Source organism: Zootoca vivipara, chromosome Z2, assembly GCF_965207765.1.
Source record: "Zootoca vivipara chromosome Z2, rZooViv2.hap1.1, whole genome shotgun sequence".
Lineage (NCBI taxonomy): Eukaryota > Metazoa > Chordata > Lepidosauria > Squamata > Lacertidae > Zootoca > Zootoca vivipara.
In genome coordinates, this window is record NC_142585.1 from 21336976 (window position 1) to 21364194 (window position 27219).

The window sequence follows — 27219 nt, forward strand, 5'->3', positions numbered from 1 at the left end:
TGGGCTAAGAAAAAAAATACCAAACTAAATTTACATTATTGCCAAATTCTCCAAAAGAGGTGTTTTTCTGGAATTAAAGGAGGTGCAATCCAAAATATTTTTTTATGAGCTAGTGTAAGGTTTTACCAATTTAATGGGGATGTAATCAGTGCTTTTCTTCTAGATAAACAAGGTGCTGCACATCCTTGATTACCCCCAGCAAAAACACACTGGGTGTAATCCGACTGGGCAGGGCAGCCATATCGGTGGTCAAATCACCAGGCTGAAAGCCCTACCAGGCTTGTGTCAGCAGGTCAGAAAGTGGGAGATTCTAGATGACCTATTTATTGAGCATTCACTCTGATCTGTTCGCAGGGAAGGTAGATGATGTTGCATCAAAGCAAGTGTTATCCCACACTGTTATCCAGTGAATTTCCCCATCACTTAAAGCAAAACAACAACAACAATCCAATGTTTTGTTTGTTGCAGACTTGCCAAATAACCACAACCATGCAACTGGAATTTGCCAATGCATGATTGGATCCAGCCTGAATGTAATGAGAGTCTGGAAGTGCCCTGTGATGTATGTATGTATGTATGTATGTATGTATGTATGTATGTATGAATTGTCCTTTCTGCTCTCTCCTTGAGGGCTTAAAAAAGATTCCCAATCCCATTGCTCCCAATATATATGTTAAGGATTAGTGGGCGTAATAGCCTGCTATTGTGCACATTCACCAGGTCTCGTAATCTTTCCATGAAGAGGGAACACTGTTCACATTTCCTAGTCAATATACTTCAACTGACAGAGTTTTGTACATTCTCCTGTTATTATGCATACACCCCAAAAGGTTTTGAAAAATGTGTGTATCTCAGCTGTGTTTTTGTTTTGTTTTGTGGTTTGTGTTTTTTTGCATTCTCTGAGTGATATGCACATTTTCTGGTCAGTATGCATTGTCTCCAAGAAACATGCCTCCTCCATTCTGCACTCCCTGGGCTGCTTCTGGCCCACTGCCTAATCTTACAAGGTGTGCAACACTGATCAGGCAATCAGAGGGGGACTCCAGATACAGACCAGCTCCCCCCCCAAACAGTCCAGCTCTCTCTTGCCATTCTCAGCTGTTCCCCATGGTTTTTTTTTCTCCCTGTTCCCAGGGTACACTAGGAGGTATCCATTCCCCTTTTGACCTCCTCACTGTCTGAGCACAGCTAATAGAGGTCAAACTGTCACAGGTCTTTCTACTACTGGTGCAGGGAGGACTCCATGATTGGGCTTCCCTCTCCAAAGTCCTATGAGCCCCTGAATCACCTGCCCAGGAACCACTGGATCTCAGCCTTGAATAAATCTTCCATTCATTGCTAGAAGGAACAACAGACTTTCGGGTCTGTTGAAGTTCACACACCAGAAGAGTCACAAAAACTGAAGTCTGCTCTTATCTTGCAATCCCTATCGCTCATTTAACTTGAGCTTAAGCAAAAGGGAGGGTGGTGAGAGAACAACAGATTGATAGATTCAGCATTGTTGCCTGCATCCACAAAAATGAGTGTCAATACCTATCCTAGCCAGTTAGAGGATGCAGCTCTAGCTTGTGCAATTAGAACTAAAATCAGCGCATCACATCTCAGAATAAACAGAGAGAGAGGTTTTGTTGGTATTGTATAATGCATTAGTCTGATGCCACTGGCCAGCATTTAGATTTCATTAAGATAGAGAGCAGTATATTCAAAACCTTGCAGCAATAAAAGTCTGAATCGTATATAATCCTGTGACTATTATTTAGTACCTTCTCCATGTCCTTTCACAATTCACACAACACTGTTGGCACACAACACTGTTTGCTCAAGTCCAACAGGGCTTGGCCATGAGCAGCAGCAATCTCAGATGAAGCAGGAGCTGCAAATCAGAAGCCACGTAACAAGCCATGATGGGACCAAAAGACAAATTTAATTTAATTTAATAAGTAAGGGCACAGAATAACCATGGATATAGCAACACACTACAACAATGCTGCTCAAGCAAGGCTCAGTGAGAACAGAAACCCCTTTATACTCCTTTCTGTTCCTGGAGGATCCAGTGGGCAAGTTGGGTGTGTGAGATCAAGTGGAATGTAGTTTGCCAAGATGCTGCCATTGCAGTTTGGTGGTTTACCACATGGGGTGCTGCAGACGGATCCAGCAGATCAGGATAAACTGCCTCCCATCTCTAATCCCCTTTCCACCAACATCTGTCCAGAAGACTACTATGTGGGCAGAGGTTTTTGCTTTTGTTTTTAAATAAACACCCCACAAAACCTCAGCAGCTTAGTCAATAGCCCAAAATACAGTACACTGCATGCCTTGATTTTGTAAATCTATCTCTGGACAGGTCATGGTTCTGAAAGAGGGAAGATAGATAATTCATTGCAGCCATTAGTGAACAATTTAAAAATAGCAAACATTTATAACAAATGTCTTCTGAACACATCATCATTTGAGCCATTTAGTAGCTCGTTAGAGCATCCACTGCTTGGTGGTGAGCTATTAATGATGAGGTTGACATTCACGCTGGAGTAAAGGGGGGGGATCAGTCTTAATCAAAAGCCATAAAGGGTCCTTTCCTCTGCACTTCAGAGACTAGGGGAAAAGGAATATACCATAATAACATAAGATGGGATGGTGTTTCTTTGACTGTGTTTTATTTCATCAATTTGATTCTGGAAACCAATGTGGTGTAGTGTAAAGTATTGGACCGGGTGACCCTGGGCTCATCATTAGCTGTCAGCCTAACTGACATCACAGGGTTTTTAGGAAGAAAATATTGGAGGGGGGATAACCATACACATCAAGGGAAAAGGTATAAATCTTATGCTTACATCAGGCTTAAAAGTTCCGAAGGATAACCATACCTAGCCAAAATGCATGGAAACTGTCAATTAAAAACTTAATTGACCGATGGCCTGTGGAAGTACAACCTCCCCAACATATGATACTCAGAGGTATACTGCATCTATATGTGGAGGTTCTGTTTGAAACCATTTTAAAGCTGCCTATAGGGCATAGCACTCTCAGTGTGGTTCACACATTTTTCATAAAACCACATAAAAATAATTCACCCAATGATCTCTCTCACACACATACATACACCCCACCCTGGCTAACAAAAATTAACTTGAAAGCACTGTATTGACCAAAGGCAAACTGACATTTTAAAAACTGGCCCTTAAAGGCCAATACCGAGAGAAGGCATTCATAGAATCATAGAATTGTAGAGTTGTAAGGGACCCTGCAATCTTCTAGTCCAACCACCGCAATGTGGGAATATGCAGCTGTCCCATGCAGGGATTAAACCTGCAACCTTGGTGTTATCAGCACCACGGTCTAACTACCTGAGCTATCCAATCATAACTCTCTTTAGTTACCAGATTGTAATGATGGGCCAATTTCAATATTGAAATCCAGGCAGGCTTCACAGCCCTTAAAGTTACTTAGAGCCACCACCATGGCTGTTCTTGCTGTTCCAACATTTCTATTGCTCCTGCAGTATACCAGGTGAAATAGTTTCTTCAATGCTTAGGGGAAAACTTGTCTGCTACAGGGATCAGGACTCTGATTCTCCATATGTTGCTTAGACTACACCATCCTTTACCATTGACCATGCTGGCTGGGGTTGAAGTCTGACAATATAATGTTCCCAACACTGACCTCCAGAATTAATTACTATGGGCAATGCTGCTGTTAGTAAATAGAAGCAGACAGTAAAAGAAATGGGAAAGTAGCAAGGATCCCATTTGTATTGTGTTTTTTTCATTGGTTGCTGCTACATATTCTTATTTTATGCAAGAATGATCATGTTGTGTAGTCGAGACCCCTCTTTGATAAATACAGTAATATTTAGCACAGCACCACCAGAAACTATAGTAAAATCTGCAGGAATGGATCGTATCAGCACCAATTGCAAAATGAAGAGTGCCTTTGTGCTTGGGGTAGCATGGTTTTGTCTACTTCAAGGATTTTTCATACTGATAAAATGGCAGTCCTTAAAATAAAAAGTACACCCAACTGTTCACTGTCATTTGTCAATTATGGAACATCAATAGTTGTTCAAGTACTGGATCAAAGCTTGACGATAATGCCATCACAACATGAATGCAATTTTGCTGCCTCTTAAGGCTTAACAAGGACATGCCTTCTTTTATCTTTTTAAAAGTTTTGTTGTTGATATTTGCATGTGAAAAGTGGAGCAAAAGAGGGAGCAGGGCAAAGCAGCTTTTAAAATAATAATTTAGATGATTATCAGGTGCATTTACTATCTGGATAACCCAAGAGCAATAATTAGCATGCACCACAGTGGGGAACCCAAGGCCCTCCCTTCCAAGCCTCTCTATCTGGCCGCATGGGACTGTCTCCATGCCATGCCTCTCAGCTCCAGCCACTCCTTTTCTACCCATGTCACACACCCTGCCAGCCCTGCTTCACAGCCTGAGCCTTCCTTAATATTTTTGCCTGGCTGGAATGTGGCAATGCCTCTTGCTGGCAGGAATGGAAAAGGGTGCAGAAGTGCTTACAAAAGCTGTCCAACTGTACAAAAGGTAAAATTCACAGTTGCTGTTCCTCGCAACTCTAGCATGTGACTCCTGGAAGACTGCCCAGAAGGTAAATGTTTGGGTTTAAATGTTCCTTGCCCAGGAACCACATTTACGATATCTTGCAATGGAAACACTGTACACTAGAGAAAGAAAAACGTTTTAAGCTGCACTGTCTCAACTCTTCTCCTGCTTTCCCACCCCCTCCTGCCTTGTTGCCCCTGAATCTTGTTAGCATGTATTCCCTTCATTACTGCGGTCTAATCACAGAGGCGACGCCAGGTGATGGTGCACACAGGCAAAGATTTGATTGAAGAAACACTCCACTTCTTCCTAGCAGTATTGCTATAATGGGAATTCATGTAGGTAAACAAGAGTATCCTCTGTTGACTAGTTTTCAGATTCCCATCTCTAGTCATGGTGCAAATGGAAATAGAAGATGGAAACAGCAGGGAATGACTAAGCAGCAGAAAACAAGCTTGCTCCACCTTCCATGTGACAGCTCTTCTGTCATCTGGAGATGGCTGTCATATATCCTCTTAAGTTGTTGCTTAATCCTGGTCAGAATGATTTCTCATAAAAATGGGCCAAACCCAACCTTAAAATACAAATAATAATAATAATAATAATAATAAGAAGAAGAAGAAGAAGAAGAAGGTGGCTCCCAACAGAATATTAAAAACACAATAAAACTTCAAACATTAAAAGCTTCCCTAAACAGGGCAGCCTTCAGATGTCTTCTAAAGGTCGGATAGTTGTTTATTTCCTTGACATCTGATGGGAGGGCATTCCTCAGGGCGGGAGCCACTACCAAGAAGGCCCTCTGCCGTTGAGCCACGGGAGATGAAATAGAAACAGACTACAACACCCATCATCCCTAACCACTGCCGATGTTGCCACATGGCTGAGGGGAGTTGGGAGTCCAACAACATCTGAAGGGCCGTGGTTTAACGTTTTAAAATCTCTGTTTTAAAATTTATACTCCTGACCCAAACATGTTTTTCTTGCCTGTTTGGAGTAGGGGTTGGACATGCCAGTCTGTTTCTGATTCACTTCATTTCTAATTCATTCACAATTCCATTCCATTTCTACATTAATGCGTGGCTAAAATTAATAAATACACAAATTAGTATTTAAATGCTACTTTATCAACAAAATATGTATTTAAATATTATTTATTTACAAAAAAATTATACGGTTGGATTGTAAAAAAAACAAAACTCAAAGCAATTTATGAAAAGAATAAAACAATAAAATTATCAGAAAAGAACAGTTAAAGCAACTACGTATTTAAAACATTTTTAAAAAATTGAAATCAATGATAAACTAGAAGCAGATTAAAACACACATCAACATTCTACATATCTGGGTAGGCTTGCCTGAGCAAAAGTGCTTTTAGCAGGTGCCAAAAAGAATACAGTGAAGGTACATCTGCCTGGTTTCAGTATGCAGGGATATGTGTCTTTTTTTAATGTTCACTTTTCTAAACACATTTTATTCTAAAGCCCACATTTAAAATGTATGTTGGTACACTTTTTGAGCAGAGAACAAAATTCAAAGAAGGGCAAAATTCAAAGGACATTTGGATCTGCAGAGGTGTAAAATGCAGGCTGAACTAACCTCAGTTTGAAGTTCCCAGAACGATTCCTGTCAGAAACCTAAAATCCTGATCTTATTGCCATTAGCAGCCTCATTCATCTTGCCATAAACTTCCCCATTTGAATCCAGAATCAAAGCTCATTTCTGTCTGTGGGATGGGCTCTCCCCCACCCCCTGCAAACAGATGCGCACCAGCAATTGTCTCTTAACTGCTAAAGAAAGCAGAAACCCCTAAACAAAGCAGGCAAACAAAAAATAGTTCCACATGTCAGAAGGAGCAGTATGATGCAACTGTCACTTCTGCGTCTCTAGCTGTTAGCCTGAGAATCCTTGTCAGCATTTTGCTGGCTCTTTCAATGACACATGTTCTCAGGGGCAATTTATGCAGAGTCAAAGCTGGTTACTGATAAACATGCCACAGACTTCATTGCCTGTTGAAGTGAACAAGCTCAGATTGCTGGGTTAAAAGAATTGGTGGCCCTGCGCTATGCCATGGAAGAGTTTTTGGCACCTAATAACATACCTTCCAAAGGTTCTGGGCTTGTAGGTTGCTTTCCTAATGAAGCTGTTATGACTGCCCAAAGCCCAGTGAACATATTCTGGGCACACAAGGCCTATTTTCTGTTATCTATTATTCCAGGACTTAGTGATGACTACAGCAGGAACTCCATTTCAACACAGCGTCATTAAATGCGAGAGCAAAAGAGCTGCTTTCTACTTGTTCTCCCTGCAGCTGTGTGGTTCTCTCAAGCAAGCAAAATGGTATGCATGCCATTTTACCAGAGATGCGGGCTTCTTTTGGAATGATGAGACTTGGTTTTGGAAAGAGAACTAAGACACTTTTGCTTACTCCATGCTTTCTAGGCGTGGGTCTGAGAGGATTTTCATTTGCTCCACCGCTCTCCCCAGGAAAACCTGCTCTTTACTGCTGAATCGGAACAAACATAAATCCACAGAAAGCTCAATTGGTGTTTGTTCCAATTCAATGGTAAACAGTGTGTTTTCCCGGGTGAAAGTGGCGGGGCGAGTGGAATAAAGAATGGGACGAGCACAAGTTTGGATGAGTCCAAAGGCTGCATTCCTAACCTCAGTTACCTGGGAGTAAGCCCCACTGAGCTCAATGGGACATGCATCAGAGTAAGGATGGGGAGAAGTTTGTTTAGATCACATTTCAATGCAGCCTTCCCAAATTCACACTTTCCAAGTTAATACTCAGTCAGAAGCACAGCTCTCCTTTGAAATTTATACTTCTCCAGGTTTTGCAGTGCAGTTCTCCAACCAAATAATGTGTATAAAATGGTGTATATAAGTGAAAATAACATATAAAATGCATTCTCTCAGGGTGAAATGGCTTGCAAAAAATACTAGGAAAAACTGTTTATAAAATATGTAAAGGTAAAGGTACCCCTGACCATTAGGTCCAGTTGCAGACGACTCTGGGGTTGCAGCACTCATCTCGCTCTATAGGCCGAGGGAGCCAGTGTTTGTCCGCAGACAGCTTCTGGGTCATGTGGCCAGCATGACTAAGCCGCTTCTAGCAAACCAGAGCAGCACACAGAAATGCTGTTTACCTTCCTACCAGAGCGGTACCTATTTATCTACTTGCACTTGACGTGCTTTCGAACTGTTAGGTGGGCAGGAGCTGGGACCGAACAACGGGAGCTCACCCCGTCACTGCGGCAAGCCCTAGGCTCTGTGGTTTAGACCACAGCGCCACCCACATCCCTTATAAAATATAACCATACAACAATATGTACTTTAGAAAAAATAGATTGCACAGTAAGCCTTTAATTCTCTGCAGATTTCCTTAGATGTAAGACTTGTTGGACACAGTGGAACAAGTAAACACAGAGGCCTGGACTGTGTGCTGTTGTTGAACCTCATCTTTCTGGTATTGCAAGTGCAGAATTGTTAGGTCTAGGTAACAGGGAAAATGCTCTGTCCTGTTGACCAAACAAGGGAAGATTACTATGCTCCTAGCAATTATAAATCCCTGGCCTTGCTAATCTGGAGGGATCAAACAAAGGGTGTTGCTGCTGATCCTTGTTTCCTTTTGAGCTTGGAGAAGACTCTGAGATTTGGGGGAGCTAGAACATAGTCCCAGCCGTGTCATTAAAGTTTCACCAGTCAACCATTGAACTTCTCTTTAAGCACGGCACAGACTCAAACTCCCTCCTAATTCTCTTTTTTTAGCCTAGGAAGAGGGTGGCCATACATCCTACATTACAGATGATAGGCCTCTCTTTGAAGGGTTGTCTGAGAACTGAGGAGCATCTAAGAATGGGGGAGACCCAGGTTTAAATCTCCACTGAAGGTCATTGGATGACTTTGGGTCAGCCTATCATCATTTTTCAGTGGCTGCCAATTGATTCCCTTTGGGATTCAAAGTGCTGATTTTGGCCTATAAAGGCTTAAACGGCTCAGGACTGCAATACCTCAAGGACCACCTTTCACCATATGAACTCACCCAGACCCTGAGATGATTCTCTGAGGCCCTTCTTCTTGTGCTCCTTCGCGAGACTTCCAGAGTGTGGCAACATGACAACAGGCCTTTTTCTGCAATGGCTCCCCATTTGTGGAATGCTCTTCCAGGGAGGTTTGGCTGGAGCCTTCATTATACCTCTTCAACCAGGCTTTTGGCTGATTGACATCTGATTCCCCTTTAAATGTGTTGTGGGAAGGTGGGGAGATTATTGGTTTGTTTTTGTTTTTGTTATGTATTCTGTGTTTCTTATATTGTAATTTTATGTTGTGAACCGCCCTGAGATCTACAGATAAAGGCAGTATGCAAATTTAATAAGTAATAATGGTAGTAATAGTCTGATTCAAGACACCTTCCTATGATCCTGTGTTGGGCATTTGTATGTATGTAACATGCACCTGATGTGGGACACAGATTGCAACTCTGCACTGTTCAGTGTTTATAATTCAGTGATGCTTTGGATGTAGACTGTCCCAGATTCAACCCCTGTCTTCTTAATTACAGGATTAAGGCTGGGAGAGACCTCTGTTGAGACCTTAGAGCAACCTCTCTTAACCTGGTAGCCTGCAGATATGTTGCACTGAACCTCCCACGAGCCCTGCCATTGGCTATGCTGGCTGCAGTTCATAGGAATTAGAAGGCCAACAACATCTGGAGAGCACCAGGTTGGGAAATCATGCCTTGCAGCATTGTTGCTAGTCAGAATAGGGAAGCAATGGGACTGTTAAGAAGTTAGCTTCTTAACATTCTAAAGAACTTCTTTGTGCATGTGCTGTTTCATGTGATGCTACCATATACACCAAGACCTGATTTTAAAGGACATTTTTGCTCCACCCAGAGTGAAAACAGCTGCCAGGAGTGGCACATACCATGGCAGCAGAGCTGTCGTGCTACTTACCTGGGTGGACCCGGGGAGAGTTTAGGGCTATGCAATTGTAGTGGGAGAACTGCCAATCTAGTGCTCCCACTTCTCTGCATCTGCAGCCCCAACCTCCTCTGCCCCTGCCCTGTCTAGGGAATCAGCAGGTGTGCAGGTAGCAGGAGGGTGGCTGCATCCTTCCACAAGCACTGCCACTGATAGCTATAAGCACCAAGCATTAAGGATGTTTTGGAGGAATATGTTTTTTCAAGACAGTTAACAAGCCCAGCAGTTTCTGCTCAACGTAAGGTTCCAGCTCCTCCTCCGAGACTCAGACTCTCCTAAAAACCCTGCCACGGAAATAACGAGGCCTAAAAATAGCTCAGGTATTGCTTGAAGATGCTGAATGCTCCTCTGTCTATGCCTGTCATAATCCTGCCAAAACATTCTCCCACCAGGTAGATGTGCTACTGTAAGGTACGGTACTGGTTATGATTCAGACACAGGTTTGGGGGGAAGCAGTGGGAGGTGGGGTAGAAGCAGCCTTGCCGACAGAAAAACCAAGCGAAGTACTGCCTGTGCAAGATTTTCTTTGCTCTGTCTGCAGCACGGGAGGTTAATTCACCTCTGCTCACAGATGATCTCATAAGACAATGTTGATTAAGCGTCCAGGTTACGACGTTTGCAGAGAAAAAAATTGTGGGGTTGGTCTGCCCTGATGGAACACTGAACGTAAGAACATAAGAAGAGCCTGCTGGATCAGGCCAATGGCCCATCTAGTCCAGCATCCTGTTCTCAGAAGGACCAACCAGATGCTTGTGGAAAACCATCAAGGATTTGCGCAAAAAAGCACTCCTTCCTCCTGAGGTTACCAGGAACTGGTATACAGAAGCATTACTGCCTCCAGCTGTAGCTTACTATGGCTAGTAGCCATTGAGAGCCTCATACCCTCCAACATTTCTCCGATGAAAACAGGGGCATCCTATTCAATAACATTATTTATACCCCACCCATCTTACTGGGTTGCCCTGGCCACTCTGGGAGGTTCCAACATATATAAAAAACATAATGAAACATTAAACATTAAAACAACTTCCCCTAAAAAGGGCTGCCTTCAGATGACGTCTAAAGGTTGTATCATTGGCTTCGGAGTCACATAACCCCATATCCCCCAACATATCTCTGATGAAAATTAGGGACGCCTTAAGGAAAAGCAGGACATTTTGGGATCAAATCATAAAACCAGGACAGCATCTATAAATCTGAGGCTGTCCCTGGAAATTAGGGACACTTGGAGGGTCTGCATCCTTCTCTTCCATAGTCATTCACAGCCTTCTGCATTGTTTCATTTAGTCCATCACTGCCAACTCTGGCAGTTATCAGCTAGATATCTTTCCCATCACTTATTATGTGATTCTTTAAATCAGGGACACGGGATTTGTGGCATGCCAGATGTTGTTGGAGTCCAATTTCCACCAGCCCCAGCCAGTGCAGCCAACGGTCAGGGATGATGAGTTGTAGCCTAGCAATATACAGAGGGCCTTTGGGTTCCCATCTCTTCTTCAGTTGGGGATGCCAGGAATTGAAACGGAGATCCTGCATGAAACATACATTCTTCACCAATGAGCTACAGCCCCGGACACCTTTCACGGGCATGAATTGACTTATTTAACTTTCAGATAGGCCTTCTCACAAGGTCTTGAGGTGTACTGCTGCAATACTTATTTTACCGTAATTGCCATCTTTCACATCACCAATGGCCACATTCACATTGCCAAATAAGAGATAAAAAGGTGGTGCAGATTTGCATGGAATTGGAATACACTATCTTATATGTATAGATGCCTGATTCAAAATAATCACTGTAATGTACACAGAAATTCAGTACATCTCACCATGATGGGATGTAGCTAGATCACCTGTGTACCTGCGTGGTCTGCCGTCCAGGCTCTCACAGCTCAAGGTCTCTTCTCTCCCTTCTTAGGGTTCCCTATGTTTAAGCTAGACTTGCACAGACCCTCCCCAGCTACATGCTGCACCAGACTTGCTTCACACTTTTCTTGGTGATTGTGCCAGGCTGAAATGTGTCCATGAGCTCTGATAATGACTCTTGCTTTCCTTGATAGAGAACTGAGAGAGGTCCGTGCAACGGCGTGTGAAAGCTAGCATGCTGTACAAAGGCAAAATTTGCATTTGTTGCCCCACCCACTTTTGCCTCTGGTCCCACCCATGGGGCATGTGGCCCCCGGAAGCTTGTCTAGAAGGGAATTTGGCACCCACTCTTGCTCTAGACTAGAGCAATATAGTCATACCTCGGTTTAAGTACGCTTCGGTTTGAGTACTTTCAGTTTAAGTACTCCGCGGACCCATCTGGAACGGATTAATCCACTTTCCATTACTTTCAATGGGAAAGTTTGCTTCAGGTTAAGTATGGACTTCCAGAACCAATTACACTCATACTTCGTGTTAAGTACGCTTCAGGTTGAGTACTCCGCAGACCCATCTGGAACAGATTAATCCACTTTCCATTACTTTCAATGGGAAAGTTCGCTTCAGGTTAAGTACGCTTCAGGTTAAGTACTCCATGGACCGTCTGGAACGGATTAACCCACTTTCCATTACTTTCAATGGGAAAGTTCGCTTCAGGTTAAGTACACTTCAGGTTAAGTACTCCATGGACCGTCTGGAACGGATTAACCCACTTTCCATTACTTTCAATGGGAAAGTTCGCTTCAGGTTAAGTACACTTCAGGTTATGTACAGACTTCCGGAACCAATTGTGTACTTAAACCGAGGTATCACTGTACTATGCCAGTGCATTATGGGTAATTATGGGGGGGGAGTTCATAGCCTTGCCTGCTTTCACCAGGAGCTCCCAGAGGCCTTATTTATTACTATATTTTAGAGATGGAGTTGCCATTTGGATTTTCTGTTTCAGGCTCGACAATGTCCAGGCCTAGCCCTTTGGAGGTTGGGCACTACATTCAAACAGACCAACAAACCACAGGTAAAAGAAGATGGCACCTGATAAGCTGCCAGTATGGTTCAGCTCTCAGGTTCTCATTATACAGAGGTGTCACTCTCTGCTCCTATCTTAACCAGTCAACTGTGCATTCAATTTTCTTTAGTGCACATTTAAAGAATAATTATCTCAGGAGAACGGATCACGATAACCATCTGCAATTAGGAACTGCTTATCTCACTCCTAGGTACACTACTAGCATCAATATATGTTGGGCAGTGCAGCTAAGGGCTTAGATAATCATCTCCAACTGGTCTAAAACCAATATACCACTTTAATAGGTCATGGGATTACCTCCAGAGAACCTTGGGTATTGTAGTTCAGTGAGATGATTGCTGTTAAGATATCCCTACCCATCCACTCCCCCCCCCAAAAAGCATACAATTCCCAGAATTCCTTGGGAAACGGGAATGACAATTAAGCTGCTTTAGGTATCTCATGTGAATATGCTCTCAGTAAACAGAAACGGCACAGTGCATATGAGAGGATTAAATGTGGAAGGAACTAAAGGTAAAGGGGCCCCTGACCATCAGGTCCAGTCGTGTCCGACTCTAGGGTTGCGGCGCTCATCTCGCTCTATAGGCCGAGGGAGCCAGCGTTTGTCAGCAGACAGCTTCCGGGTCATGTGGCCAGCATGACAAAGCTGCTTCTGGCGAACCAGAGCAGCGCATGGAAACGCCGTTTACCTTCCCGCCGGAGCGGTTCCTATTTATCTACTTGCACTTTGATGTGCTTTCGAACTGCTAGGTGGGCAGGAGCTGGGACCGAGCAACGGGAGCTCACCCCGCTGCAGGGATTCGAACCGCCGACCTTCTGATCAGCAAGCCCTAGACTCTGCAGTTTAACCCACAGCGCCACCTGGGTCCCCTAATAACATTACTATTAGTAATAACATTACTATTAGTTATTAGGGTCCCCTAATAACTAATAACAGGTAGAAAGCCGCTTGGCGAGAATATGGTATAATGTGCTCTGGTGTAGGAAGGGGCAAATACCGGTATGTCAATTTTGGTTTCTCCCAGAATCTCCTTTTTTCCAAGGAGTGGTTTGCAAGAGTGGTTTGCAAGATAGATAGATAGATGATAGATAGATAGATAGATAGATAGATAGATAGATAGATAGATAGATAGATAGATAGACAGATAGACAGACCTCATGGAAATTCACCAGCATTTCTCCTAATACAGTATATGCCTGGGGAAGGGCCATAGCTCAATGATGGAGCAACTGCCTTGCATGCAGAAGATCCCAAGTTCAAACCCCAGCATCTCCAGTTAACGACTCCTGTCTGAAATCATGGTGAGCCATTGGCAGTCAGTGTAGACAATACTGAGCTAGACAAACCAGCAATCTGACTCAGTATAAGGCAGCTTCCTGTGGTCCTGGGTATGCACTTTCCCCTAATATTCACTATTTTGCAGAGCATTTGTGTTCATTATTTTCACCAGTATGTGCATTTTAATGCAAACTCTACCCCAGCTTCGCCATTTCTGTACACATCACTGGGCTAGAGCATTTGAAAATTCAGAAAAGTGCAGGTTTTGGAGGGTGGCTCTGTTTCAGTTTGCTTATTGAATCGGGAACAGTGAAGCAGGTAGGTTCCCCTTTAAAATGCGAAGTGAACTGAATTTCTGCCCCATTCCTAGTCCGGCATTCCATGGTGCATTACCATTTTTATGCACTGCGTTCTGCAAATCTCGGAGACTCCCTTTCCATGACACATTGCTACAAAGCAGGTAGTGACTTAATGAGAGGCAAAGGAGAGAGACTGAGCAAGGGATTGCCAGAAGCTGCATGAGGTGAATGTTAACAAGCCCATTCACGTCATCAGCATCTTTGCTCCCTGCTCCTCCCATCCTTCTACCCCCTTTTTTATGAACCATATTGAAACCAGGGAATTACGTACTAAGGAAAACCCTTCTGCTGAGAACATGTAATTATTCTGAGCAAGAATCAATGCAACATGGTTAATCAATTTACCAACTGAATTTGCTTGTATTTTTCTTCTTCATGGCTGCAGCCTGGCTGAGAAAGGAGGGGAGGTAGAATTAGGAATGAGGGTGAGAAACTGAGTTTTGCATTTGTGAAATGGGGCATTTCTAGCTGAGCGTTCATTATCACTGGAACCTCCAGAGCTTTTGGCAGGCAAAACACTGCTATCAATCAGCAGGACTTGGAATAAATGACTCCATATGAGGCTATTACTTTAAAAGGTGCATTTAAGAAGGAGCTGATCTTATATATTTACGTGCACACACAGCTGTTTAATCACCTTGCAGGCTGCCGAGAACCACAACTGATTTTGTTGCTGTTTAACTTGAAACATTGTGATGTCACACACAGAACCCTTCATTTATACACATATGGTGCTCTCTTGACTGCAAAAGAAACACATCTAATGGAAAACAAAAATTGGCTGCTCACAATTCTCAATGAAATTTTGCAACTGTGATTCTAAAATAAATGCAGCAACAACACTTACACATTTCATTTAACAATAAGCACGCCTAAAAATGTATTACTGAAAGCAGACAGTATGCTGCCACAATCTGGGTAGGGGCTGGAATTCCAGAGGTCTATTGTGGGGGATTCCCAACCCCTCCCTGCAGCAAATAATGGTTTCAGAAGAAGGGTTGTCCTCAGAACTGCTGCAATGGCTGCAAGAATTTCCCCTCTGTGACTGCTCTGATATTGCTGATTATCAGACCCCTCCACCACCATGCCATTTGCTATTTGTATTTTGAAAAACCTGCATCTGAGATACAAAGATGCATATAACTCTGTGCCTGATTTGGCCCAGATTTTCCAGTGGTTTCAGTTTAAAACATTGTTTAATAGATAACTGTCATTTTATTCTGCAGTATTTCACTTCAAGTGCTACTTGATGGCAAAGAACATTTGGGGGGGGCGGGGCGGTTACCATCTGTGTGCATGTATTTATATAGATATAAAAATGCGATGAGCATAGGAAGCTGCCTTATACCGAGCCAGACTCTTGGTCCATCTAGCTCTTTACTGCCTGCACAGGCTGACAGCAGCTCTCTTGGGTTTGAGGCAGGGGGCTTACCTGGAGATGCCAGTCACTGACCCTGTGACTTTCTCCATGAAAAGCAGAGACTCTGCCATTGTGCTATGGCCCTTCCGAGAAAATTTATGGTTTTGCTGAATAGAGGTGCAAAACCTTGTGGAACAATTACTATCTGAAGCACATAGCTAAACTCCCACAGGGGGCAGCGATGGTCATGTGGTTTCAGCAGATTCATGGAGGAGAGGACTATTGGTGGATTAGCCTTGATGGCTATGCACTGCCTCCATAGTCTATGCTTCTGAATACCAGTTGCTGGAAACTTCAGGTGGGAACAGAACAGCTTTAGGGTTTCCCACAGGCACCTGGTTGGCCACTTTGGGAAGAGGATGCTGGACTAGATGGGCCATTGGCCTGACCCAGCAGGCTCATGTTATGTTCTTCACGAGGTTGCACGGCAAGCAGGGATTTCTCTCTAAGCTAAAATGCCAGCATACTCCCTCAAACTGCACAATGGGAATTGGGAAATTGCAGGTTGTTAGACTATAACTCCTCTACCCCCTCGGGGGCAGACAGGAACATCAAAGTGCACTTTGCCGTCTCACATGATCAGCAAATGCAATGGAACAGCTACAGAATATATCTTAAGAACCTAGGAAACACTGTGCTGGCCCACCTAGTTCAGAGTTCTATTCTCACCAGGGGCAACCACAGGCCTCCCAGGAGCCCCAATGCAGAACCCGATCACAACAGCACCCTTAGCAAATGACAATTCACTGAATTTCAATTTGCATGCTGTTGTGGGAGGTACGAATCAGGCCCCATATGTTTAAACCAGTACAGTGGTACCTTGGTTGTCCAACAGCTTGGCTCCCAAACGAATAGGCTCCCAAACACCGCAAACCCGGAAGTAACTGTTCCAGTTTGCAAACATTTTTCAGAAAGAACCCGAACATCCGATGCAGCTTCCGCTTGAGTGCAGGAAGCTCCTGCAGCCAATCGGAAGCTGCGCAGGTGGGGTCTTAGTCAGCATCCCTTGGACGCTGAACATGTTCAAGTTCTCATTGCTGCTTTTGGGTTCTTGCCCTCTCCACATTTTAAGGGTCGCCCCCTGCAAAGTCAGTTTTGTACTTCTGCTAACCCCTGGGTCCCCCATACCTACCTCCTGTGCAAGTCACAACCACTCCTGCAAGTGCACCTGCTGAAACTTCCCCGTCATTTTAAGTCATATACAGTAGTACAAAGCTATTTGGAATCCTCAGGAACAAGTTTTATAGAAGGGGCCTTTAGAAAAACCCAATTTCTCAAAGTATCGCGCAAGCTTTGCAGGGCATCTGCAATGTGGAAATCAGAGTGTGTTTGTAAGACAGATATATGGGGGAGGAGGGTACATGTGCCCTATTTGTTGATTCTCAGATGCCCAGGGAATCAAAAGGATAATAGAAAGAATACTCTATTGAGTGGCCATGGGGCTCAAACCAGGAGTCTTATGTATGACACACTGGTTATGAGAACATATTAAGTTGCCTTTTACTGTCAAACCCTTGGCCAACCTGATCTACTCTTTCTAGCAGTGGGTGTCCAAGAAGTCAAGTTCAGGTCTAAATTATGGTAACCATTTCTAACTTGGCATCTGTACATTTTAATTAAAATCAGTTCAGTTCAATTCAATTTATCTACTGCCCATTGGTGTGTATACATACCAATTAGTATATGCAGATATGTGTCCTCTCGTGTGTGTGTGCATGTGAGCCTGCATGTGCATTTTTTTCGATGCATTTTTTTTAAAAAATAAATAAATTGTGGGCAGGGGTATGATGCAAAGATGGGCAACCTAAGCTGTCCTTTGTGCCTCTGAGGAGCCAGACCCTTCGATGCTTCTGCTGCTCTATGGGAGGCCTGAAGCTTTGAGAAGGTGTGTGTGTGTGTGTGTGTGAGAGAGAGAGAGAGAGAGAGAGAAATAGAGAGAGAAATAGAGAGAGAAATAGAGAGAGAAATAGAGAGAGAAATAGAGAGAGAGAGAGAGAAATGAATATGCAAGACATGTAGCTGCCAACTCTTGCCAGTTCCTGCCCTGGAATAGGCTTATATGTGAACATTAATTATCTCCAGCAAGTTCCAAAGATCTCAGAAGCCCACTTTGCAGAAATCTGGAGCAGGCCTTTTAGGGTGGCTACCTCTGTTCTGTGGAATAGCTTTCTTGCTGGGATACAGCAGGTACACACTGTCTGCACTCCCGAAACAACTGAAGACAATTTCCCCCACCCAACAGGCTTTCACAGCTGGATATCAAGTCTTTGCTATGAGTGTCTTATTTTGCATTGTTTTAGTTTTGTTTTAAATGTATCAGCTGTTTTTGGGTGTGGGTGTGTGTTTTAAACTGTTGTTGTTTTGCTGTTTTTAATTGTGTATCACCTTGAGGCAATTGTGTAAATGGTAATTAATAAATTGATGATGATGATGATGATGATGATGATGATGATGATGAACATCTCTTATTTTTTAATACAGCATGGTGAATCTGCAGCCACCTTGTCATGGATTCCACACCCACCTCTGTCCTGTGATTGGTGAAATCCCTTGTTTATGTCACATTTCATCTCAGTTTGTTTGCTTGTTTTAATTATTGCATTTATAAATTATTGCATTCATATCCCACCTTCCCTTCTGAAGATGCCCAGGGCAGTGGCAAACACACCAGCAATAAAATAACAAAATAATAATGAAACAACTTATCCAAAACCGACCAAACACAATCACATACTTGCACAGATAATAATTTCAAGGTGCTAGGAACAGAAATGTTCAATCATTGAATGCCCAGGGAAACAACACTGGTTTAAAATTCTTCCTGAAAGGGGGGTGGGGAGATGCACTTACAAGGGAGGACATCCCACAAATGGGGAACCACCACTTTAAAACTCCTTTTGCAGGTCAGGGCCAACTGGGCAGCACCACCACCAACAAAGCCTTGCTGCTGATAATAGGGTCTGAGATGGTTGATATTGGAGAACATGCTTTTGGGGGGTACTTGGACCCCAAGGGCTTTGTTAGTACTTACATCTTGAATTGGCAGCCAATGCAATGCTTTCTGGACCTGTGACACATGGTCCCATCAAGCTGCCCCAGGTTCAAAGTCTTAACTTTTCAAACTTTGAATGACAGATTAGAGTCGCCAGGGGTTAGCAAACTTTTTCAGCGGGGGGCCTGTCCACTGCACCTCAGACCTTGTGGGTGGCTGGACTGCTATATTTTGAATAAATAAATAAATGAACGAATTCCTACGCCCCACAAATAACCCAGAGGTGCATATTAAATAAAAGCACACATTCTACTCAGGTAAAAACACCAGGCAGGCCCCACAAATAACCCAGAGATGCATTTTAAATAAAAGGACACATTCTACTCATGTAAAAACATGCTGATTCCTGGACTGTTCGTGGGCTGGATTGAGAAGGTGATAGGGCTGCATCCGGCCCACGAGCCTTAGTTTGGCTACCCATGGATTAGACTTGCAAGCTGAACAAAGCTCGAACTGCTCACTGGACTAGGATTCAAAGAGACAATGAGAGTGCAAAGATGGGTCTCTACTATAAGTAGAATGCACTGCAAGGAGACATACATTTTGGAAAGCTGAATGAGTTCACACTAGTTAATTCTAACCTGAATGAAGTCTCAACAGAGAGAAACGAGGACACCTCATCATTTGACTATCTGAGCAGGTTTGCAAAATGTAGAAGTTGAATTAGTTGGGGAGGGGGGTGCAACTGTCAGGGGGCCTGTACCTTTACCTTTTTTACCTTACCACCACCACCACTTTGCTCTATAAGCCAGTGGTGCTCTATAAGCCACGGACCCCTCAGAGGTGCACACAATACGAGTGGACATGGATTGACAACTTTCCTTTCTCTCTTCCACTAGCCCTGTTTTCCATGCCTTTTAACAGCAGCCATACACACAGGCATTTTATTTATGTTGGCAATTATCTATTATCCTACCTTTCCACTCCAGAGCAAAATGCTCAGGGCAGCTAACATCATAAATTTAAAAGCAATATATACAATACAGCAGTTTAAAAAAACACAATGAAAGATAAAGCAGTAAATAAAATAAAAAAGCAAACAAACCTACACTGAGGAGGAACATTGTAAGCTGCCTTAATACCAGGACAGACCACTTGTCTCTCTAGCCCAGTGTTGTCTACTGCAATGCTCTTCTACCTTGGGCCCCCAGATGTTGTTGGAGTGCAACTTCCATCATCCCTTACCATTGGCTAAAATGCCTGGGGATGGTGGGAGTTGTAGTTCAGCAACACCTGGAGTTGCAAGGTTGAAGTACCCTTGTCTACTCTAACAATAGCGCTCCAGGATCTCAGACAGAAAAGCACCACATTTCCACCCCCTGCCACTGGCTCCTTTTTTAAACTGGATATGTTCCTCATTTTTCCTGCATTTAGCTCAGTTCTCTAAAATTCCACATCAGTGTGTGTGTGTGTGTGTGTGTGTGTGTGTGTGTGTGTGTGTTATGAAAATAAACCAGCATTTTAGTGCAATTTCTTCTAAGATGTGCATTTTTGTGTGCAGTTTTACCTAATATGCACACCTTTGCAAATGTATAATGGATTTTATATGCTAGTTCCTCAATATACAGATTGTTCTACACATTGCTTGGTGGAATAAGTGCAGTGCAAAACTCAGAAAAGTGCAAATTTCTAATGGTGGATGTTTCGGTTTGGGGTTTTTTTTAAAAAAAATTTATTTTTAAAGAGCAAACTAGTTAAGTTCATACTGAAATGAGAACAGAATCAGATTTCTCCCCTATCCCTCCATTCTGCCAGGCAAAGCAGGTGTTCTGTAACTAAGCTATCCTGAAAGAAGCAAAGGGGGTGTGGGGTGGTGGGATCAGCCTCCTGAAACAGAAGAGTCTGCAGATATCCATGGGAAGACTATAAAGAAGAAGCTAAACATATTTCCCAGAACAAGGGCATCCTGGGTGCTGCATCAAAGAAAGTCCCACAGAGGAGTGTCATGTCAAATCTGAATCCTAAATACTGTCAGACTCATTTGCTTCCTTGGAGTAAGATTGCGATAGAGAAAAACAAATGTACACATCTGCACTGAGCTCCATAGAATATTCACCAGTTTTGATTTTCAGAAAACTAGCAATTTTGGCAGAGTAGCACCCCCCCCCAATGAAAACAAGGCTCAGATTCTGCAAATATTTACACTTTTCTGGGTACTGTTTGGCTGCTGCTGCTTCCTCTTCCTTCCTTCCTGAGTCATATGGGTGATGCCCTCAATCTGGTATTGCGTAGTAAATGGGAAGTTATTATGATGCTGTGTCTTAACATAGTGATGGCATTGCCAGACACCTCTAAATAAAGTCAGGCGGGTCAGCACAACCAATCAGTTTTGGCTACAAGACAATGCTACTGAGAGCAATTTTTGAGCCTCATGCAAAATATGACAAGCAGCTTCAGCTCTGCCCTAATTTGGGCAAGTCCTCAAGTGGCCACACTTAACATTTTAGCTGCAAGATAATATTTAATGAACCTTTTTCTCCTGTTTGGCTGCATAGCTCATGTTATTATATCTGTTCATTGGTATGGAGCAAATGCTAAAGGAAAAATCTAATCCTCTGTTGGTAGCAAGAGCAATAGGGGGCTTTTGTGTGTGTAAATGAAGCCTACATGTCTGTCTGCACTCAGAAAGCCCCCTATTGAAGGAAAGTCCTGTCTGCTGCTACACATGCTCCAGTTTCATCATGCAAAATTTCATTTTGAAATAATAGCCCATAATGCTACAAGGAATCCCCTTGCATTTGTTATATCATGATGTGCAAAGAGATAAAGACACAGAAGATCTATAAGCACACCACAGCATGTTTTAGCAAGCAACTTAGGGTCAAACTTGACACGATGGTGGTAGACCCATGTGTTAAAACTGGTAAACTGCTAATTTTTAATGAAGTGGTGGGGAAGGGGGCTATTTAATCCTTACTTACACACACACACACACACACACACAGAGAGAGAAAGAGAGAGAGAGAGAGAGAGAGAGAGAGAGAGAGAGAGAGAGAGAGAGAGAGAGAGAGAGTTCCCCCTACACATTTTTCTCCTGCTGCAACTTTGACTCGGAGAATAGGGGGAGCAGGTTTGGAGCTGGAAGGAAAAGAGTTGACAGGCAGGATCTCAGCACCCTCCTGCACAGCATTTTCCACACCCAAATTCCTCCTGCATCACATAAATTTGGCACAATCTGCATCCAAGCACAGGAACCCTGCTATCATAATGATTACTTTGTCTGATTAAATCCTGTGTTTGGGATAAGTAAGAGTTGTGTCCTTATTTGTTGTTCCAAAAAACTGTTTGCACACTTAGAGGATGAGAAAAGTGCTCATTCCACTGGTGGTGGATTTTCTTTCCCAGCTATGTTGTAAATCTAAAACCAAGATCTATCTGGAATCCAGCAACAAGTACTTTTATTAATTTTTATTTATTTATTTTTAAAAACTGCCTCCAGTGGTGTTGTGACCCATTCCATCATATCACCTGCGTTTTGGAAATGTAACATTTTCACTGCACCCACAAAACCTTTGAATACAGTAACAAAGCTATCTAAACAGTAGGATTCTTCCCTCTTAGACACCAGTGCTCTATTTCAGTGGTGTCCCAAGACCTTTTTAATTTCAAGACTTTTCCTGGTTGAGCCATATTGGAATAATGACCCCCTCCATGAGGGTCAAGAAATGGATTCTTGAGAAGCCAAGTTTTTGAATTCTTCAGATGTTACCCACCCATACGATGGCTTATGTTGAGGGTACAAGTGTGTAACAGCACAACACATACTATTCTGCTGGCAAGAAGAGTTGCACAAAACTGTTGTGCGTATGAATAGTAGCAGTTGTGCAGAGTAGAAGCAGGGAGTATATTCCACCCAACTCAAAAAAATGTCCCTATGCATAACCATGTAGAATTATGTCATGCAAGATAAGCAGTTTTGGACTCCAACTTGGGCCATATATTGAGCTGAATTATATTGTGTATCATATTTTGTACATACAATGCACCTTTTGGAGATCAGGGCTATATTAATTGCACACAAATTAAAACCAATGTCTGGTTTAATAGTAAAGGAATTTTAAAAGGAAAAGGTGATAGCCCTTCAATATGCAGATATGCACACACACACAGAGAGAGAGCACTATAATGAAGGCCTGTGTATTGCATATGCATATATAAATAGAAGTATATTGCTTGTTACCGTTTATCCCTACATCACAAAGAAAATGTTTCACCAGAGTTCATTTTGTAAAGCAGAAAATGTGAGTACTTAGCTTGCTCTTTAAGGCCAGCCCTTTCTCACAACATAGGCCTCCACAGATACATACTATTGCTTGCACCCCCATTCTTACTCAGGAAAAAAGAAACGAGCTTCAGAAAAGTACTTCAATGCCTCCTGTCCCAATTAATGCCTACTGATACCATAGACTGAGTTTCCAGATAGAAAACGGGCTTGTATGGTGGTAGTGACTGTACAATGCATGGTGTGGGTGCGTGTATGTGGAATCCATAATTCCTGCCAAGTTATCCTGAAGAGTTTCTCCTGCAAGGTTCTTCTCAGGTGTCTCTTCCTGCTCCCTCTTTGTACTCTCCATATATGGCAGGGGTTGCACTGTCCACAGTGCTGGGGCGGGTTGTGGGGAGATTGTCATGGAGGATGCACGATACAAAATACAGAGAAGCTACAAGCAAAGCTGGGGAGCCCAGACTCTAAGCAACCTGTACATGGCTCAGGAATCAAGGGTGTCATTCTCCCATCACTAGCTCTGTGCTTGAATTCTCTCTCTCACACACACACACTAGTGCTGCAAGCTACTGCATCAAGTCACCTGTTCTGAACACATCAGAGATAATCAGGGCATTTTTTAAAGACAGCCAGGCATAAGATCATTACACTGTGCAATGGCTAAATGGGGAGAGGGAGGTGTCTTCTGCTTCTTAGAGCACGGGCACATTCTACAGTCCCGCCAGGGTTTGTGCTCACACATGCAATCAGCTCTCAGCCAAGAGGTTCCAGTGGCACTTGGAGTGTCAAATTAAACACACACACACACACACACACACACCAAAAACAGCCTGTCTCCATTCAGTCGTGCCTCTTTCTCAGTCAACTCGCTTGCATGAGACAGCATACCGATCTTCAAAACTGAGAGAACTCTGTGCAATACACATATCATGCCTAAAGCGCAGGTTATGAAAGGCCAGCGGGGAGAGGAGAGAGAGAGAGAGGCAGATTGCAATATAGAAATACTCTTACCTTTCATCCAATCCACTACTTGTTTGGGCATCCACTTGCTAATAGGTTCCATAACGAGGGCCATCATCAGACCACTTTATCGTTCACACGAGGAGGGAGAGGAGGGAAAATACTGAGAAAAAGAGGAGTGGGAAGCAGGAAAGGAAAAAAAGAGAGAGGGGTGGGTGGGTGGGTGTGAGGGAAATGAAACGGATCTCTCAGAGCATGGCTAGAGGAGAAAGCGGGAGGATTTCACGATGCAGTCCAAAGATGAGCTGACGCTTTGTCCCTCCAGCTTTTTCCTGCACTGATTCAGTAATGTATAAAATTACGCTGCTTGATCAGCTCTAGCACCTCCCCTGCCGCACACAGCCAGCAGCCCTCTAGAGCTCACTGAATCAGGAAATGGTGCAGTGTGTCTCTACTTACTTACGAAAAAAAAGAGAGAAAAAAGAGGCAGTCTCTACACCCAATGATCTACTTATTTAGGCTGGCACAAATATGAAATTACAGTGCACACTTCAGCTGTTCCAGCCTCCCCTCTTTCCCCCTGCTATTCCAGCCTCTAGAGCTGGATTTTTGACTAGCTCTGAGGATCACGGATGAGAGAGGAGAGGGAGGGAGGGAGGGAAGACAAGGGGTGGGAGGGTGGGAGAAGACGAATGCAAAGATAACGATATTGCTAGCTGGAACTTGATAGCGGATTGTCTCTGTTCAGCGGCAAAAGATGCTGACTGTCACTGGAGAATTAAAAGAAAGCATGATAGCGTTTGGCAGCTGGCAGCAAAAAAATAAAAAAAATAAATGCTGAGCATCTTCATATTCACAAATGCAGGATGTCACCACCAGCATCTATAATCATATAATTCAGAGCGTCACATGCAGGAGCGGGACTGAGAGTCGTACCAAGGTAGCCCTTGTCCATCTCAGATTAGCCCCTCTCAGTGTTCAGAGACCCCAGTGCCCTTTCCCCATTTCTGTGCCTCGTTTGTGGCAAAAGAACAGCATCACCTCATGAATCCTCTTCTACACTGTCATTGGCCACAGGCTGCAATATAAGAAGTCCAAGCTAGTCCATGATTTATTTATTTTTTAAGTCTCCAGCATTAATTCCTTCTGAAATTCACTGGAAATATATATATATATACACACACACACCCTGCAGAAGCTAAACTTTTGCTGCTTGGAAGAGGGGTTATTATAACATGAGAAGGAGGGTTTGCACTGGATTCATTGCTCAAGTAGGTGTGCTTCTGAAGCTCTACGGAGAACTTCGTATTTCACAGAACATATGTCCTCTGTCTGAGGGTTAAGCGACTGCACACCCTGTGATGATCTGTCTTCCACTGTCCAAGGTGGGCTGGTCACAAGATGCTCACTTTCATGCAAGAAGGAGGGGGAGAGGGAAGAGAAGTAATGAATCACAGCATCATCCTTCCTGCCTCTGGAACAGCAGCCTCTTGCTTAGAATTCTGCATGGCTTCTCTCCACCCCAGCCCCCAGCCCTGAGCATGTCAAGGCAACAACTTCCTTCTTCCATAGTCAGGCAACATAGCATAATATAGGAAGCATACAGTGTCTCCTCTCCTCCTCCAAATGTTGCCTGCTGGAGCAACACATATGTAGGACTTCTGAGGGGCATTAAATCAGCTTCTGCAACAGTTATGGGAAACCCTGCGGCCCTCTGAATGTTACAAGACTCCGAGTCCCAGCTGCCCAAACTAGCAATGCTGTTGTCCAGGACTGATGGGAGTTGTGGTTTAACAACATTTGTGAAGCCAGAGGTTCCCTTATCTCTATTCTAGAAGGTTTGCACATTTGAGATGAAAAATGGAGGTTCAGCACAGGCAAACACATTTGGAATACTTCTGAGAAGAAGCTAAAATAACTTTGGTAAGACATAGCAAGAGAATGATGAGGGATGCTGCACATTTCTAGGAATACAGAGAAATGTCACAGGGGAAAACACACCTGCATAGATAAACCTTGAACATGTCCTACTCAGGGGAAATCTATAGTTGGCAAGAGATGGTCATTTCCAATGAGATTTCACAGATAACCCCACTCCCTTAAGTACTGCTATTGGTTCTTGCAGGGATGGGTGACCTGTGACCCTCTAGAAGTTGTTGGACAACTAAAACTCCCATCAGCTCCAGCCAGCATGGCTGATGGTCAGGAATGATTGTGAACTACAGACTAGTAACAGTTGTGGGGCCACAGGTACTTCATCTCTGACAGACGCGGACACACAAAGTGTTTCTTTTTTTAAATCAAGACTCCTTGCACTCCATTTAACACCGCCTTTCTTCCTGCCCAGGATGACCCTGCCCAATGCCTGTCCCTCAGGGCGAGTGTGTCACGTAGGGCTGGACCTTGGCAGCCACAGTCGCAGCTTCTCCTCATTGCCTGCTCTCCAACAGCCACTATGGGTGCCCAAGGGAATAGGCCAGCAGCAGTAGGTATGGAGAGTCCATGGGATGCTCCCTTGCAGCATCTTTCTTCCAAAGCTCAACAGCAGTGGCACTGTTAGGGTAAATAGGGACTTTCCAGGACTGAATCAGAAGCTGGGATGACTTTTGTAATTCTGTGATTGATCCTGGAAAATCAGGACACCTGGAAGGTACAAAATAATTGATGAGTGAATATATTCACAAATGTGATTCCTACCCATTTAATGCTGCTGCTGTTACAGCAACAGAACTGCTTCACCTCACACAAACACTGCTCTGAACCAGGGTGGGCAACTTGTTATCCTCCAGATGTTGTTGGATTATAGCTTCCCTGCCCATTGGTGATGCTGCCTTGGGATGATGGGAGTTGGGAGTCCAACAACATCTGGAGTGCCACAGTTTCCCCGCCACTGCCCTAGACTGTGGCCTAGGATTGTTTAGCACTAAGGAGTACCCTAGTTGACTGAATATTGAAAAACTATCCCGCTTGGGTTATATTGAAAATGTACTCTTAAGCAAAATGGAATAGCCTGTGTCATAACAATATATTAACCTATAGTTACAAAGACAGCAGAAAGCAACCTCTGCAACAACATGACAGCATTGGCTATTAATGCTTCCGTGTCATGTGATGTATATGACTATAGCATCTGTTTGGTCTTACACAGCTGGTTTTCTTTCTTTTTTCTTTTTTTGGCAATGGTTTGGGTTTTTTAAGCAGTAGAATATAGCTGAGCTGTTGGCTTGCCCTGTCCTAGTTCTTAAAAAAAATCTGCTTCTGATTCAGCCTTGCTCTATTTGCTGTTCTGTGGCCAGAGCCTGGAAACATGCCCTCAAATTAGAAAGCACAGCGTGCAAAACCTAGTTGAGCTGACTTATGAGCCACCAGAGGGTAAATTCACACCAATATATCATCTCTGGGTTTGGGGAGGACTTTGGGCAAA

The 27219-nt window shown here is 43.5% G+C and overlaps 1 protein-coding gene across 1 annotated transcript in view; it reads right to left on the reverse strand.

The window, feature by feature from the left end:
- The window catches only part of LOC118084387 (connector enhancer of kinase suppressor of ras 2-like), a 317255-nt gene extending 293318 nt beyond the window's left edge, over positions 1 to 23937 (reverse strand). Inside the window, exon 1 of the mRNA XM_035113863.3 lies at positions 23847 to 23937. Coding sequence (XP_034969754.1) covers positions 23847 to 23913 — 67 coding nt within the window. The 5' untranslated portion in view covers positions 23914 to 23937. The remainder of the gene's footprint in view (positions 1 to 23846) is intronic.
- Between the last annotated feature and the right edge of the window lie 3282 nt (positions 23938 to 27219).